Below are 16197 nucleotides of genomic sequence, written 5' to 3'. Positions count from 1 at the left end.
GTGTAAATAGCTAATCAGCCAATCACGTGGCAGCAACTCAATGCATTTAGGCATGTAGACATAGTCAAGACAACCTGCTAGAGTTCAAGCCAGGCATCAGAATGGGGAAGAAAGGTGATTAAAGTAACTTTGAATGCGGCATGGTTGGTGCCAGACGGGCTGGTCTGAGTATTTCAGAAACTGCTGATCTACTGGGATTTTCACACACAACCATCTCTAGGGTTTACAGAGGATGGTCTGAAAAAGAGAAAATATCCAGTGAGCGGCAGTTCTCTGGGTAAAAATGCCTTGTTGATGCCAGAGGTCAGAGGAGAATGGCCAGACTGGTTCAAGATGATAGAAAGGCGACAGTAACTCAAATAACAACTGGTTACAACCAAGGTCTGCAGAAGACCATCTCTGAAGCAACAACACGTCCAACCTTGAAGCAGATGGGCTACAGCAGCAGAAGACCACACCAGGTGCCACTCCTGTCAGCTAACAACAGGAAACTGGGGCTACAGTTCACACAGGCTCACCAAAACTGGACAAAAGATGATTGTAAAAATGTTGCCTGGTCTGATGAGTCTGGATTTCTGCTGCGACATTCAGATGGTAGGGTCAGAATTTGGTGTAACAACATGAAAGCATGGATCCATCCTGCCTTGTATCAACAGTTCAGGCTGGTGGTGGTGGTGTAATGGTGTGGGGGAGATTTTCTTGGCACACTTTGGGCCCCTTAGTACCAACTGAGTATGGTTTAAACACCACAGCCTACCTGAGTATTGTTGCTGACCGTGTCCATCCCTTTATGACCACAGTGTACCCATCTTCTGATGGCTACTTCCAGCAGGATAACGCACCACGTCACAAACCTCAAATCATCTCAAACTGCTTTCTTGAACATGACAATGAGTTCACTGTACTCCAATGGCCTCCACATTCACCAGATCTCAATCCAATAGAGCACCTTTGGGATGTGGTGGAACGGGAGATTTGCATCATGGATGTGCAGCTGACAAATCTGCAGCAACTGTGTGATGCTATCATGTCAATATGGACCAAAATCTCTGAGGAATGTTTCCAGCTCCTTGTTGAATCTATGACACAAAGAATTAAGGCAGTTCTGGAGGCAAAGGGGGTCCAAGCCAGTAGTAGCAAGGTGTACCTAATAAAGTGGCCGGTGAGTGTACACCTCCAGAAACTCTTTAAAGGTATACTATGGAGGACTGTTGGTTACTGTTGGTTACCAGTGAAGATGAGAGTAAAAGCCAACCCCAGAGTCACTCGATTGCTTCACTATATTTGTGTTTTTTTCGGTGATGTGTCTCCTGGATACCTGCTGCCATATGGTCTGGCACCTCGTCGCTACCTTTTTATAAAATCCTGACCTCACCTGAGTGCTGTGGGGAACACGCCCATAAATGTCCCACACACAGATAATAAGAAAAAAATAAGAAAATACAGAAAGCAGAGTCAGAAAAATACACCACCACACTCTTCCAGTGGGTCTTAAGCGATGATTGAGAGGGATTACTTCTGTATGAATGTATACATTGTATGGTTTTTTTTTAAAAATCCTGCATACCTGTAAGACATAAATCCAGGTGTCCTGTGACGACACACACAAATTAAAAAAAATCAGACATACGTTTGATGGAGACACAGCACAAATCATACCTTGTGAAACTGGATGAGAGGCCTGATAAGTGTGATGGTTTCAGAAACGGATCAATGGCCTGTGCTGAATGGCTGCGGTCGGGTAGAGGTGGAGATTTGACGACTCCAGAGGTTCACACTGCTGGACATCTGGTAGATTTTACTGCAGTTGGCACGGAGATACATGGAAATACAACACAAGAGAAGCATGAGGAAACACTGTGCTCTCAAACATGGAATACTCAAGGAATTCCTGGCAGAATTCCTGGGGACTTTTGTCTTGGTTGTAAGTAACATTTTGTTTTATTTAAGTGTGTTTTTCTCAGTTAGGAAATCAAAATATGTTTGTATTAGAAGTCTGAGATCTTGTTCACAGTGGTAGAGGAAGTATTCAGATCTTTTACTTAAGTAAAAGTACTATTACTACACTGTAATAATACTCTGTTACTACTAAAAGTCCTGCATTGACAATGTTACTGAAGTCAAAGTATGTAAGTACAATCAGAAAAATGTGTTTAAGTATTAAAAGAAAAATTTAAATCGATCAAAACAATTAAAGGAAAAAGCACCAAAGCAGCATTTGAGAAGCTGGAACCATGAAATGTTTGAATGAAAAATGACAAATGATTATCAAAATAGTTGCCAATTAATTTTCTAATTATTCAACTAATTGTCTCAGCTGTATTTGTGTTTTTTAATATTTTTGGTTTGTGTGTAAAAATCTTAATTTGTCAATTTAAGTTATCAAATAATTGTAGAAGTGAGTAACAAGTACAGTATTTCCCTCTGAAGTGTGGTGAAGCAGAGATAGAAAGTGGCATCAAATTAATATACTCAAATAAAGTAAAAGTAAAATTTGTCCTTAAGTAGTTGAGTAAATGTACTTAGTTACATTCCACCACTGCTTGTTTATATGCTGCTATCTGTTAAGTGTTGAGCTCCAGGCTGCTCGAGCATATGTTCAGAAATCATCTTGTCCCTTTATGATGCTCAATCTGCTCTCTTCTTCCTCTCCTGTTTATCAGCTGTTTGGCTGCGGCTCAGTTGCACAGACCGTCCTCAGTCGAAACACGCTGGGCGAGCCTCTCACCGTCCACATCGGCTTCTCCGTGGGACTCATGATGGCAGCATACGTGGCTGGTGGAGTGTCAGGTAAATGTGGTGGAAGTTTTGCGCCTAACTGTTAATTTGCACCAAAGTAGAGCTTGTTTCACATGAGCTGCCACAATCCACTAGTTTGATTTGGTACACTGAATTTAATGAACATGCAGTACAGCCCTGCAGGGTCTGTGCAGGTCCTTAAAAGCCTTAAAGTGTCAATTTCATACATATTAGACCCTCATTTAATAGTCTTAAATTTGAATTTGTGAGGTCTTAATTGCCACAAACATTTTATCTAATTTCATTTATCCATCTTTTAATTTCTTTTTGTCTAAATGAGTAGAGCTCTTCTGCGAGAAAGTCCACATTTCCCATATTCTAACATAAAACCTACCTCTGAATGGGATTGCCCAAAAAAACTGTCTAAAATTTGGTAAAATTATCTTTAAAAGATCTTAAAAAGCATGAAATTAAAGTGACTTTAACCGAATTGATGTTGATGAGATCAAATTCCTACTCTGGTGGGTACTGGTATGCAGTCAAATAAACAATTATCTTAAATAATAAAGTTTGTTGTTTGCATATTCAGCTGTTTAGCGCCACAGACTGCATAAAACTAATTCATCGTCAATACAAACAACCTGTCCCAGAACATATAAACAGTCTGACAAAGCTCACTTGCATGTGCTGTAATGAAAGAACTGTTACTCATGAGGCTTGTAATAATATAACTTTATGACTTCCTGTCCAGCCATGTGCCACCTCCACGGCTCAGCAGGAACGTGCCAGCTCTCTGTCCAGATCCAATGAATGTGCACTGACCATTGATTTGTCAGTGCTAGTGCACAGTCTCTCTGGGGTCATACATAACCCTGGGCGCTGAATGTCCTGCAAACTCCATTGATCATACGCTACGTTCATCTTGTTCAGTCCAAACAAGTGCTCGCCTCATCTGAGCAGCAGCTACCTCCAGTTTTACATCAAAAGCAGGAAACAGATTCATGAAGACAGATGTTTTTCAAGAATTAAAAAAGCAGCAGGATGTGAGCACAGCTTGATTAAAAAAGGAACTGAATAATGCTCCCTTTTGTTTTGTTTTTGACTTATAGGTTGAATTTCTAATATGTTGTCATTATTCTGCTTCTTTAGCTCGTGAGCATATATAACAAAACCCTGCACCGCCTCGGGGGCTGCTCCCCTTCTGCTGCCCCTCGTAAATGTGACGGCCTCACTAATGATGGAGAGGATATCATGCCAGACGCCCCCCACCCACTGCACCCCTCATTCACTCTCTGCTTTGTCTTCCATCCCAGGGGGCCATGTGAACCCTGCTGTGTCTCTGGCCATGGTGATTCTGGGCAAACTGAAGATCTGGAAGTTTCCCTTCTACGTCATCGCTCAGTTTCTTGGTGCTTTTGCTGGAGCTGCTGCAGTCTTTGGGTTATACTATGGTGAATACACCTGTGCTATATTCCCTCACACATTCACATTAAACCATAACAGTTGGTAATGACTGTCATCATTCATCTGTCACAGTAAACACACAGTTACAACCGTCTATATTCGTCCTCCTCACAGATGCCTTCATGGACTTCACCAGTGGGATTCTGTCAGTGACGGGAATCAATGCAACAGGTCACATTTTTGCTTCCTACCCAGCGAGACACCTGTCAATCCTCGGCGGCTTCATCGATCAGGTGAGCTCCGGCCGCTTTGACCCAATGACCTCCCCCCTCTGTTTGTGCATCGCCGCTCCCATTCAGGCTCTAAATTCTGTGAAGTCTGGCAAATGTGGCTAATGCAAAATTGATTGGCCCATTTAGTCTGAGAACACCCCCTCTCTTGCCTCAGTTTTGGGTCTAATGACCCATTTCCTGGCATTCACAGGAAGGTCAAATCTATACTTAACACCATTTTCCGCCTTTTTAGTCGGTGCGGTGATGCAAAAATAACACGTCGACCAGTTTAAAACTGTTGAAAATCACATCAGGTGGACCACTAAGATCAGTCTAATCAGAGTGATTGTGCTCATGACGATGTTTCGTTTATCTGTGTAACAGTGGTGCTGCACAGGGTGTGCTCCCTGAATACTAAATCATTTAAACCTAGATTTGAGCCATTAAGATTAAACTTGATTACTAGATTACAACTGTATTAATTATTAACTACATTACAAATTTATTAGGATTCATATATACTATCCAAGGATAGCATACTGTATCTTATACATCAAGGTATTATATATGTTTGAAGAAAAAACAGGGAGTGCTTTTCTGGGTCAAGTAACTAGGTGTTGGTTATAGTAAAAAAAAAATAAAATAAGGGGCATTGGTGGCTTAGTGGTAGAGCAGGCTCCCCATGTACAAGGCTGTTGCCGCAGTGGCCCGGGTTCGACTCCAGCCTGTGGCCCTTTGCTGCATGTCTCTCCCTCTCTCTCTCCCCTTTTCACACTTCACTATCCTATCAATTAAAGGCAAAAAATGCCCATAAAAATATCTATAAAATAAAATAAAATAAAATAAATCAGGTGCTCTTCAAAGATTGAGTAAGGAGTTGAAAAATAATAAAAGACAATGACTGTTCAGCTTACTGTATTTAAAGTCCATGGTATAGATTGGCAGTCTAAAAAGCATCCAAGGCATTCTGATTGTGAATTGTGAATAAAAATCCTTTATCAATACATGGATAGGAAAGGATTTTTATTTATGATCAGAGTGCCTTGGATGCTTTTCAGACTGCCAACCTATACCATGGACTTCTATATTAAGTAAGTTGGACAGTCTTTTATTCTGAACATACATTTGTTGGAAAGAGATTGTAAGAAAAACCTCATGATGGAAAGCATGAAATTAAATATACATATACTAGGGGTGGGGGTAAAAATTGATACGGCATAGTATCGTGCTATTTTTGTGTGGCAATATCGTATCGTCACACAGTGCAAACTTTTTTAATTATATATTACAAATACAAATTAAACTTTAGGTAGCCTACTAGAATGATAAAATTAATAGCTTTTTCAGTCCACTAGATATGTTGCGCTTCAAAACAAAAAATGGCCGAGGTGAGATGAACAGACTGCAAACGTTATCTTATTAGATAAGTTGATAAAAGCTAATAAATCACATTATATTTTGGAATCATATGTGTCTGGAATGTGATTTTATTGTACCCAGTACAACCTGACCACTTTATGGATTAACTCTATATATTTTGTCATTATTTTATTCATTTATTTATCATTATCATTACCCTCCAGGACCAACCGGGTCATTTATCATCATTATTTCCCCTCAGGGATTAATAAAGTATATACAATTAATTAAATTAAAAATGATTATTGTTAAAGATATGATATGCACACACTGACATTTACATATATACAGACACTTTTTTACCTACATATCTCGGATATAGATGAATGTAAAATTAAATAAAGAAAACCTGTAGTAGGAAGTTAAAAGCTTATACAGAGGCCTCAAGCAAAGAAAAACATAACTAGATAAAATACTAGTGCAGTGTTGATCTCATACCTGCCTTAACTCTGCACCAGAGGTGGGACCAAATTACTGTTTTGCAAGTCACAAGGAAGTCTCAAGACTTGCACTCAAGTCCCAAGTCAAGTTCTAAGTCCTGAACTTTGTTTTGAGTCTTAAACAAGTCATAATGCCCTTTTCACTAAAGTTAATGCCAAAAATTGTGTAATAATATAAAATCAATTTACAAAAATCATGAAATATTTTTTTAAAATTTGTAGTTTGTTGGAAGTTGTCTCTGTCTGTAATTTTGTATACTGCAATTTGTTTTTGTGACCACTAAGTAGTTTTTCTCTCCTGCGACTTCACTGGGTGCTGTTGAATGGATTCTAAGTGGCTCTGGAAAATTAAGTTTCAGCTTGCTGGGAATGAAAAGCACTAACAGTAACAGTAGTTGATTCAGGAAATGAACTGATTCGTGGCACACTCATGGTATTTAGATGATACTTTTAATCTTTAGGCTTGGGGGAAGGTATTTTCAAGTCAAAAGGCTCAAGTCCCAGTGAAGTCACGAGTCATTGGTATCCCAAATTAGGTTTAATTTCTTCTTTGTTTTGTTGATTCAAGTCAAAAGTCATCAGATTTGTGACTCAAGCCCACGCCTCTGCTCTGCAGTTTACCAAACAATTGGCGTTCCTCTCCTGCAGGTGGTGGGGACAGGTATGCTGGTGCTGTGTATCCTGGCTATCATTGATGGTGGAAACATTGGAGCTCCCAAAGGCGTGGAGCCGCTGGCTATAGGTCTGATCATCATGGCCATCGGCGTTTCCATGGGACTGAACTGTGGATACCCCCTGAACCCTGCCAGAGACCTGGGACCCCGACTGTTCACAGCTGTAGCTGGATGGGGGATGGAGGTCTTCAGGTAACTGTATCCAACAAAACAGCCTTATGTTAGTGATTTTTCTGATGTACCTGGGTTGATCTAATATGGACAACTGTTCTGTATGTTCAAATGTGCCAATACTGAATAACTGGTTAGATTTCTTAATCATAACATGAGGTAATGTTATTAGAGAGAAACAGGAAAATGAGCACTACAAAGAACTTTGGAATACACTAATTTTATCAACCAATATAGTTAACTCCAAGTAATTTTTGTTATGCTGGTGTATACGGGCAGCAGAGGAAGCAGTACTCAGATCCAGACAGTGAAAAGTTCAGTGATTAATTGGGACAAAGCTTTCGCTGTAGTGAGACAGGCAGGGTTCAGCAGCAGTGAGTCAGTCCAAAACAGGCAAACAAATCCAGCAGGAAGATCACAAAGATGAGGTCAGACACAAAGGCAAAATCCTAAACACAAAAACACACAAAACAACCGGAAATCTCACACTGGGAAAAGGCTGTAACGCTTGACACCGGGGATAACAAAGAAAATGGCACAGAGAAGAGGGAACACAGACTAAATACATCAAGGACGGCAGGATGATGAGAGACAGGTTAAACTTATCAGGGCAGAGTTAACAATCACACAGGTGGGAAAAACACAGGAAGTAAAACAAGACATGACACATGAGGAAAGTGACTTACAAATTGAAACTACAAACAAAACCTAGAACTTGAGTTGAACACTGGAATAAAACAAGTTTCTGATATCTAGGATGTCTATGCCCTAGAAAGACTCAATTACTATTTAAATTGGTGCTACAGAACCAGAGAAGACTGAGAAAAAGGACACTTTTGATCAAGAGGGAGAAAACCTACGACTACCAGAATGCACTGTGCTGCAATGGACCAATAAATGCTGCCACTGGTGGGTGACATAATGCAAGCATGTCTGCTTAAAACAATGGTGGCTGGCTGGCAGGAAACAATCTCGTATTACAGCTAAACAGTTAGCTAAAACATGTTTCTGAAAAGATTTAAGGTGAGAAATAGATAATTCAGTAACAGAATCTTGGTTTATATTTAATCAGCGCTGCCTCGCTATACCATATGATCTCAACTGTTTCAGCCTTCATTTTCATTCTGCAGGAAACAGTATGGTGCTCACCTCCTGTTCACAAACTCTCAATGTTACAGCTATTACAACAACAAAAAATATAAAAGACGGAAAGATCTTGACGTTAGCGACAGCGTTCAAGAAGCCAGACTTTGGTGTCAGTTTTACTGGAGTCAATGGGGCGGGCACAGCAGACCCCACTATAACCCATCATATCTTTATTATTATAATTTATTATGATTTATACAAATCATGGCTCTGTGCAGCAGAGGCTGAGATGCAGCTGCCACCATCTGTTTGGAGACCAATAACCAGGAAAACAAACACACATATTTAGATAAAAAAAAATCAGTCAACATCACATAATGTGTGTTTTTTAATCTGATGGATGGATTTTTCAGTCAAAGTTCAGGAAACAAAGATGTGATGGGTTAAAGTGTTATTTGCCAAGCCTGCCCTATTGTCTGTTCCAGTAGAACTGACACCAAAGTCTGGCTCCATGAACCTAGGTGAGACATAGGGAGTATATATAGCAACATAATCTTGATTTATATTCGATCAGCACTGCCTAGTTTTACCATTTGATCGGATTTTGGACTAAGTTTGACAAAGAGAGGGGCGGGTCTGTCTCTTGATCTGCTTCTATCCTCTTTGTGTCCGTGGTGTTGGCATTTGTGCCAGGCAATATGAAAATGCAGAAGTACAGCCTGTAGCTCGAGCACCAGCCCGAGAGCCAGTAAAACTCTGCTGGATAACATAATTTACACCATCTGGCGGGGTTTCATCAAAGGGGTGAGGAGGGATTTCTAGGCACTGGTTAGATGGAGGGAAATTTACCACAGTTCATTTACACATACTGCCAACATTGTTTTGATACAGAGCTGGTTGAAAATCAGCAACCTGCATGTCTTTGGACTGTGGGAGGAAGTGTGCCAGATAATAATATACTCAGGTACTCCTACCTAGAATCTTGATGATTTCTGTGTTAGCCTTTGGATTCATGTTGAAAATATGAGATGTGGACTAATGATTCATAACCAAGCTACATTACAGAAAAATTTCAAATATTCTATTATACGAATCATTATTTTAAAAAGAGAACAGAGATTAATATTATTGCTTTATTGTCAGCAATGGCATGTTTTTTGGTTTGTTTTTCTAACTTTATTAGATGATATTTTATATATTTGTCATGTCATTTTGGTTATTTAAAGAAATATATCTGATCTTTATTAACAAATTAATTTAGTCAGGATGAGTTTCAGCTCAGTGTAACTCATTTTGTTTACAATTAATCAACCTTCCTCCTGTAAACTGATGAAGCTGCTGACATGACCTGTAGTGTTACATAACGTCACATGCACTGAACAGATGCAGTCGATGCTTGTGAATGATCCAGCAATGACACCAGTGACCCACAGTGGCCACCATGTCGGCTGCCTGTGTGACTGTCAGAGGTTTATTTAACTCTTTCTATACTGTTGTACTCACAGCACTGCAGAATACTGGTGGTGGATCCCTGTGGCGGGGCCCATGGTGGGCGGTGTGGTCGCAGCTGTCATCTACTACCTGTTCATCGAGTTGCACCACCACCGCGAGGAGCCCGAGAAGCCCCCTGAGGAGGAGGAAGAGGAGGAGGAAGACGAGGACGACGAGGACAGCAGTCTGAAGGACAAATATGAGATGATCACCATGAGTTAAAAAAAGACATTACCCTCCAGGACCAACCGGGTCAGATTGTTTTACTGTCAGTCACGTGACGAGCACACGGTCAGTGTTAACACCAATAACGGACTGTCTCCTTTGTAATTTAACTTTTTATGTTGTATGTTTCAAGAACACATGAAAATCTCAGTCCTGTGTGCTTCACTTTGTTATAACTTTTCATATACATGTTGTAAATAGTGTATCATAGATATTAGATCCTTTATTTGGTTATAATTACCAGAAACAAGTGGTACTAATAGTGTTGCTCCTTTTAGGTTTGCTCCCCTCTTGAGTGGTTGTGATGATATTCTCTGTATATTCACTTAAATTTTTTTGCTCTAACTTATATATTTCTTCTTTTGCAAACCACAAGAATTCCTTCCTCCTGTTCTTTATTAACATTTGTATTTCACTCTGTACTGTTTTGTCTACATTAAAGTTTCTACAAATATCAAACTTCACATGAGGTATTTCACTGCAGGGATGATTCTGTTTCATCCATCACCGAAAACTGCCGTTAAGCTGACGGTTTGTTTATGTAATTTCCATCTCAGTATTTACACCATTACCCCATATATCCTCAAACGTCCCTTAAATTGTTGCGTAGGCTTGTGTGATTAAGCGAAAGCAGACACTAACGGCAGACATGAATCTTTGCAGCAAACCTCTCTGGCAGACAAGAACATTTATTAGTGTAAGATTGAACACCTTCAGCTACAGTTGAGCCGACATAAGAGACGGATCATTTGTTTTCAGTTGTTAAGATTGCGGAGGATGATTACACCTCTCAGTGTCAGCTCAGAGCATTATGGTGTAAAATATCTCCTGTATGAGCTGATTACTCTGGTTAATGATCTGAGGCACAGGGCGACGTCTGATTTGAACTCTTTCAGGAACCTCAGGCTCCAATGTTGGAGAGTTAAAGATGGAAAAGAAACGCGGTTATTCATGGCAAAGTAAAAAGTGTAAGTGTAAGAGAGCATTTCTGTCATCCTGTAGGGACTCTTCACACCTTTGGTAAGTGGTGGAAGAAGTTAATGGACTGCATTTATACAGCACCTTTCTACCTTACTGGACAAAGCTCACTACCTCTGGCTTCTCATTCACACACATTTATACACCAGTGGTGGCAGAGCTGTCAAAACAATGGCCTGCACATTGGGAGCCACTTTAGGTCCTTGACTTTAGGTCAAGGATATGTTGACATGTGGACAGGAGGGAGGCAGATTTAACCGCCAACCTTGTGATTGAGGGTGTTTTCACATATAAACCTTTTAAAACGAGACCTGATGGGGTCTGCTAACACTTTCGCCTATTTATAATTGACGTAGTTATTTTTTACTTTGACGTGGCACTGCAGTGCGGTTATGAAACCTTTTGCTTTCACATGAACTTGAAACTGGAGGAAAACCTTAGTGTTTCTGTGTTGTAGACTGCTGCCGTTTGATGTTTTCCAACCTTCCAACACAGGCTGTCCGGTCTCCACCACTGTTCTCCTTTCCTCTTTGGCAAACAATATTATAAAAAATAAGAAAAAAAACCTCACCAAACAATTCCCTGGTCCTTTAATCCCCAATGGCAATGCCCCTTTACCTGTGTGCAGCAGCACACCTGGCCCCAGTTAACTCACAGGTGGCAACACGTTAGAGCAGGGCTGAGAGGGAGATACTGCAGGACACACTAAGAGTATATTTGAAGGCAATTCTATTTTAAAACCCTCTAACAATCCTGTACATGTCTCTCCCCTCATGTTTGTGGCGGTGTCCCAGTATTTTGCCTTGTATACACAGTCTGCAAATCGACACCAAGGCCTGAAGCATCCTGCATTGAGCCTCCCATTTTCCCAAAGAGCACAGATTCACCACTGGTCAGCTGAAATAAACTCTTTTCAGCTTTTCAGCAATAGACAGGCCATGATTTTGTGCTTTTGAGTTTACAAATGACCCAAACGTGACCTGAGGAAACACTGTGTTATAATAAATGAACCTAAAGACATAGAGTAGAAGCATATAGCTGCATGAAATGGAAATTCTCAAGTATAAGTGTGTCAAAATTGTACTTAAGGACCACTGAAGAAGAAAAATAAAGGGGTCTGAGGTGCCGTCAGTGACACAGAACGTCTGGCCAGACAACACAAATCCCCTCTTCAACATGTATATATGTAAACTTAGTTTCTGAGACAGGGTGGGGGTCACTGAGCAGTTACAGGTAAAGTCCTCCTGCTGCTGCTGCTGGGCCAGCCCTGAGGAGGAAACAGCATCTGACAGACAGACGCATGACAACACTGCAGGGCGAGTTCATCGGACACCGGTCTGAGGGTCAGAGCACAGTCACATTATTGTTGATGTCAGTTTGTCGTGTATACATTGCATGATTGCATACATGGAACAGAGAGGAAAATCACTTTGTATAGACTGACTGGCAGCTCAATAACGCTACATGTGCAGGTGCATGTGATTCTCGTCTCGCACCTAGAATGGGCTTTAATGATGTAAGACGACCTAACTGACAGGAAAGAATGGTCTGCTGAGTGGAGAGTAGCCTACCAGGGGCCCCCAGTAGCTCTGCTGGTAGAGCGAGGGCCCCATGTATTAAGGCTGTGTCCTTGCTGCAGTGGATGAGGGTTCAATTCCAGCATGTGGCCCTTTGCTGCACGTCATCCCCCTGCTCTCTTCCCCTTTCACACTGAAGCTGTCCTGTTAAAATAAAGGCAAACCCCCCCAAAAAATAATCTTAAACAAAAAAAAAAAACATGAGAGAGAATAGCTGCACTCACTCACCCAATAACACACTCACCGTTCTTGTATCTCAAAGTCAATAGTGATTTTGGTTAGATGCCTGAAATAAGACCTGTGGTTACCACAAGGTTAAAAGAATAATACCCCACTCGTAAACTTTGAAGCTTCTGTGCATCTTTAAAAAGGTGGTTGCTAACAAATAGCTAAATGAGACTACAGAACGTCGTTGTGACATCGGCTTTACAGTCTTGTTATGTTGGTGATGTTAGGTCATGCGACTGTGGTGTAGTTTGTTTGTAGCCTAACACTAGCTTTTTACTTCTGGTGATTGCACAGAGGCTTCCATAATCATGAAAGCGGGTTTCATTTGTGAAGATTATCTTGCTGTATAAAACGTGTAAATATCAGTTGATGACATGAATCCATCAACACACCTTAAATTTCAACATGACAACTTCGACCTTTTCATTTGTTTTGTTGTCACTCTTGGACGACATACACTTATATGTATTGATTTTGACTTGATTATGTGAATACATACATTCTAATCCTCACAGAAAATGTGGTGGAGCGTCGCCCCCGTGTGCTCTGGCAAAACTGACTAAACTCCTGCACTTGCTTGAGAACCTGACTCACTGCACAGTCCCTTTATTTTCAAATATCCCATAAAACCAGACGCTCAAATTTCAGGGTGCAACCGCGTTCTGAGGATAATAAACAAGGTGCAGACTTCCCTATGCATCATCAGTGATGAGGAAACACAGTGAAAGCTGGACAGAGCCGTGAGTGACAACAACCTGCAGTCTGCTGTCGAAATGCTAAACCAATCCAGGGCCTAGGTACATGTCCCTAGGGTTTACTTTCGGTTCTAAAGGTACTAAACCTAAAGTTTTTTGTGGAAACGGGGCTCCACATGCCTGGCAAACACAAGGAGTTTCAGGTCTGTAACATCACCACCAGACCTTTAATTGAATTTATTCTTTAATAAATTTGATGTTTGGACTATTGTTTGAAAATCACAGGCTTTGTGAAGTTGTTTTTGGGCTCTGGGTAGTTGTGAAAACATATCTCTATATTTTGTCACTTTTTCCAAACCAAATGATTAGTTAAATAATCAAGAAAACAACCAGCAGATTAGTCAGAATAAGTTGCAGTCCTTTACAAAATAGTTACAAAAGAGCTCCACCTTGACCAGCTACAACAGTAAAATCCTGCTTTTACATTAATGCACAAAAAATAATACTCTGATGATATAAAATATAATAGCATAACACTCACATGCGACATTTTTCTACTTTTGAAACTTTAAATACATTTTTTCTGATCATACTTTCATACTCTTAAGCATGGAGTAGTTTCACAGTGTGGTATACGTAGTTGCTGATTCACACAAGTAAACGATCTGAAAACTTTGCTCCGTCACTGGCAATATTAGGCCTTGTTAGACCTTTGTTACAGCAGACATTTTGAATTGTCACAGTAGGAAAAGCACAGATGTCACTAACTACTCGTAGTGCACTGTAATAGTTGCTCTATTTCTTGCAGCATTTGTTTTCATGATACACAAACTAAATCTGACCAAATCTATGCCTTGACAAGTCTGATTCTGGACAATGAACTGGCAGTCGTATTGTGTTTCCATTCCTTGGGTCAGCTGCTCGTTGGAGCGAGTGTCAGCTGCCCCTCAGTCCAGTCTGGGCGACACTCAGCAGGCCGGTGCCACATTCACAATCATGCCTTGTCACTGCAAGGAGAGACAAAAGGTGCTGCTCGCTCATCGGCTGTGACGTCAGCTCCTTGCACAGAGCTGATACTCTTAATGTAGGATATTGACCAGCAACATTGTCCTCTCTGCTGCGGCGTTGTCTAGAGGCACAGAGTGACATCAGCATCAGTAATAACAATATAAACCTCCTGCATTACACCTCAGTGCCTGCATTATCCAGAAAATATTGAGCCTTGTTGTGGGTGACTGTGCTTGTTCTTGTCACAACCAGTGAGAGCAGCTGAGGATCTGCATTGAAAATCAATAGCAGGCCACATTCCATTGCATGTGCAAATGCGTGCTTCCAGGGTCGGGCGTACACTTTCCTATGGTTGTTACATCATCAGATACTCTCATGAGGGTGAAGACATCAATAAGTTTAGACAATGAGTAAATAAAGAGTGTAACGGAAACAAGGACTGTGAATTAACTGCTCACTTGTGGTGAAAGAAATAAAGCGTCTGAGCAGCTGAATGTGATTCCTTCTGCCCACTTCACTCACATTAATGGAGCATAACTGAGCCCACATAATATTTGGAGTTTCTCGGTTGAGTTATCAATGATTGCTTAAGTTCCCCTAGATTAAAACAAAGGAGGATGAGAAGCTGTGTGTGGCTCTGTGGTGCCTCTGGTGCCAACACTTCACCCACAGCAGCTGCTCCCTCTGCTGTGGGTGCTCCTCTACTGCACCCAGCAGGTCAACTTTACAAGGACTAAACAATATGGAGGAATTTAAATGACTAAATTAGGATTCAGAGTCCAGAGCCCAACACTAGAGGGAAGTCATTTCTTTATATCAGTTCAATTAACTGCAATTTATCATAAAATCCCCTTTCTAACTTAACAATCACACTCACACTTTAAAATGCAGAACTTAAAGGAGGTTACTGTAAACCTGACCCCTCCCATCCTTAATATTAATAACATTTGACACCTTTTTGTTGTTTTTGTTTTGCAAAAAGATCTTCAGCTGCATAACTACATAATGCAAACAAAACAAGCTGTCGGGACAATAGTGCACATAAAGATGCCAAAACACTGAAACTTGTACCTCCAATAATGACACTCAACAGCATCTTTGACCAGACCTTTACAGCCTGTTAAATGCTTACATCATACAAACACTGCTTTTGTTGTTGTTATAGCAATAATAATAATAATAATAATTATTATTATTATTATTTTCAGGCCTTTCTATTTATTCTTTCTCCCTCTTATGGACTACGATTAACAGTATTTATTTTTCCTTCTTCTTACTGATTATTATTTTTATTAGTATTGTTCATTTTTATCCCTTATATCAATTATTAGTAGTATTAGTAATAGTAATTTATATCCCTCTTATGTATTATTATTATTAATCTTTATCCCTCTTGATTATTATTTTTTTATCCTTCTCATTGACGATTATTAGTATTAGTAATATATATTTTTTCTCTCTCTTACCAATTATTATTATTAATAATAATTATTATCCCTCTCATCAATTATCATCTTTATTAGTAATATTAATTTCTATCCCTCTCTTCAATTATTTCTTTTATCCTTCTTGATTATTAGTATTAGTAATATAAATTTTCATCTCTCTCACCAATTATTATTATCAGTATTAATTATTATTCCCTCTTGTCGATTATTATTAGTATTAGTAATATTAATTTTTGCCCCTTTTGTCAATTATTATTAATTTTATTCCTCACATCAATTATTATCATTATTAGTGATAATAATCTTTATTCTTCTGACCCATTATTATCCCGTTTATGAATT

The 16197-nt window shown here is 39.9% G+C and overlaps 1 protein-coding gene and 1 long non-coding RNA gene across 3 annotated transcripts; one reads left to right on the top strand and one right to left on the bottom strand.

Moving 5' to 3' along the window:
* The first annotated feature begins 270 nt into the window (after positions 1 to 270).
* Positions 271 to 10380, top strand: aqp9a (aquaporin 9a). Its single transcript, XM_033634262.2, has 6 exons — positions 271 to 1924; positions 2664 to 2790; positions 4053 to 4190; positions 4318 to 4436; positions 6923 to 7140; positions 9711 to 10380. Exons 1-6 carry the CDS (start codon positions 1823 to 1825, stop codon positions 9916 to 9918), a joined length of 912 nt encoding a protein of 303 aa, XP_033490153.1. The 5' UTR covers positions 271 to 1822; the 3' UTR covers positions 9919 to 10380.
* Positions 7012 to 11657, bottom strand: LOC117261772 (uncharacterized). 2 transcript variants are annotated; one of them, XR_004502071.2, is made up of 3 exons: positions 11471 to 11657; positions 9709 to 9882; positions 7012 to 7144 (listed from the first exon to the last, which is right to left on the bottom strand). It is a non-coding gene; the product is annotated as an uncharacterized LOC117261772 (long non-coding RNA). The 2 variants fall into 2 exon arrangements; XR_013491613.1 differs by lacking the exon at positions 11471 to 11657 and adding an exon at positions 11336 to 11463.
* Positions 11658 to 16197: the final 4540 nt, after the last annotated feature.

The sequence above is a fragment of the Epinephelus lanceolatus genome, chromosome 5 (assembly GCF_041903045.1).
Source record: "Epinephelus lanceolatus isolate andai-2023 chromosome 5, ASM4190304v1, whole genome shotgun sequence".
Classification (NCBI taxonomy): Eukaryota; Metazoa; Chordata; class Actinopteri; order Perciformes; family Serranidae; genus Epinephelus; species Epinephelus lanceolatus.
Note: the sequence above shows the minus strand (reverse complement) of the source record. Positions and strands in the feature narration are given on the sequence as shown.

What these genes read in the sequence shown, in the direction of transcription:
- aqp9a (XM_033634262.2), top strand. Translation starts at nt 1,823, where the DNA reads ATGGAAATACAACACAAGAGAAGCATGAGGAAACACTGTGCTCTCAAA. An exon ending in TCGGCGGCTTCATCGATCAG is followed by an intron (nt 4,437 to 6,922) that starts GTGAGCTCCGGC and finishes CCTCTCCTGCAG; the next exon opens with GTGGTGGGGACAGGTATGCT. An exon ending in TGGGGGATGGAGGTCTTCAG is followed by an intron (nt 7,141 to 9,710) that starts GTAACTGTATCC and finishes TTGTACTCACAG; the next exon opens with CACTGCAGAATACTGGTGGT.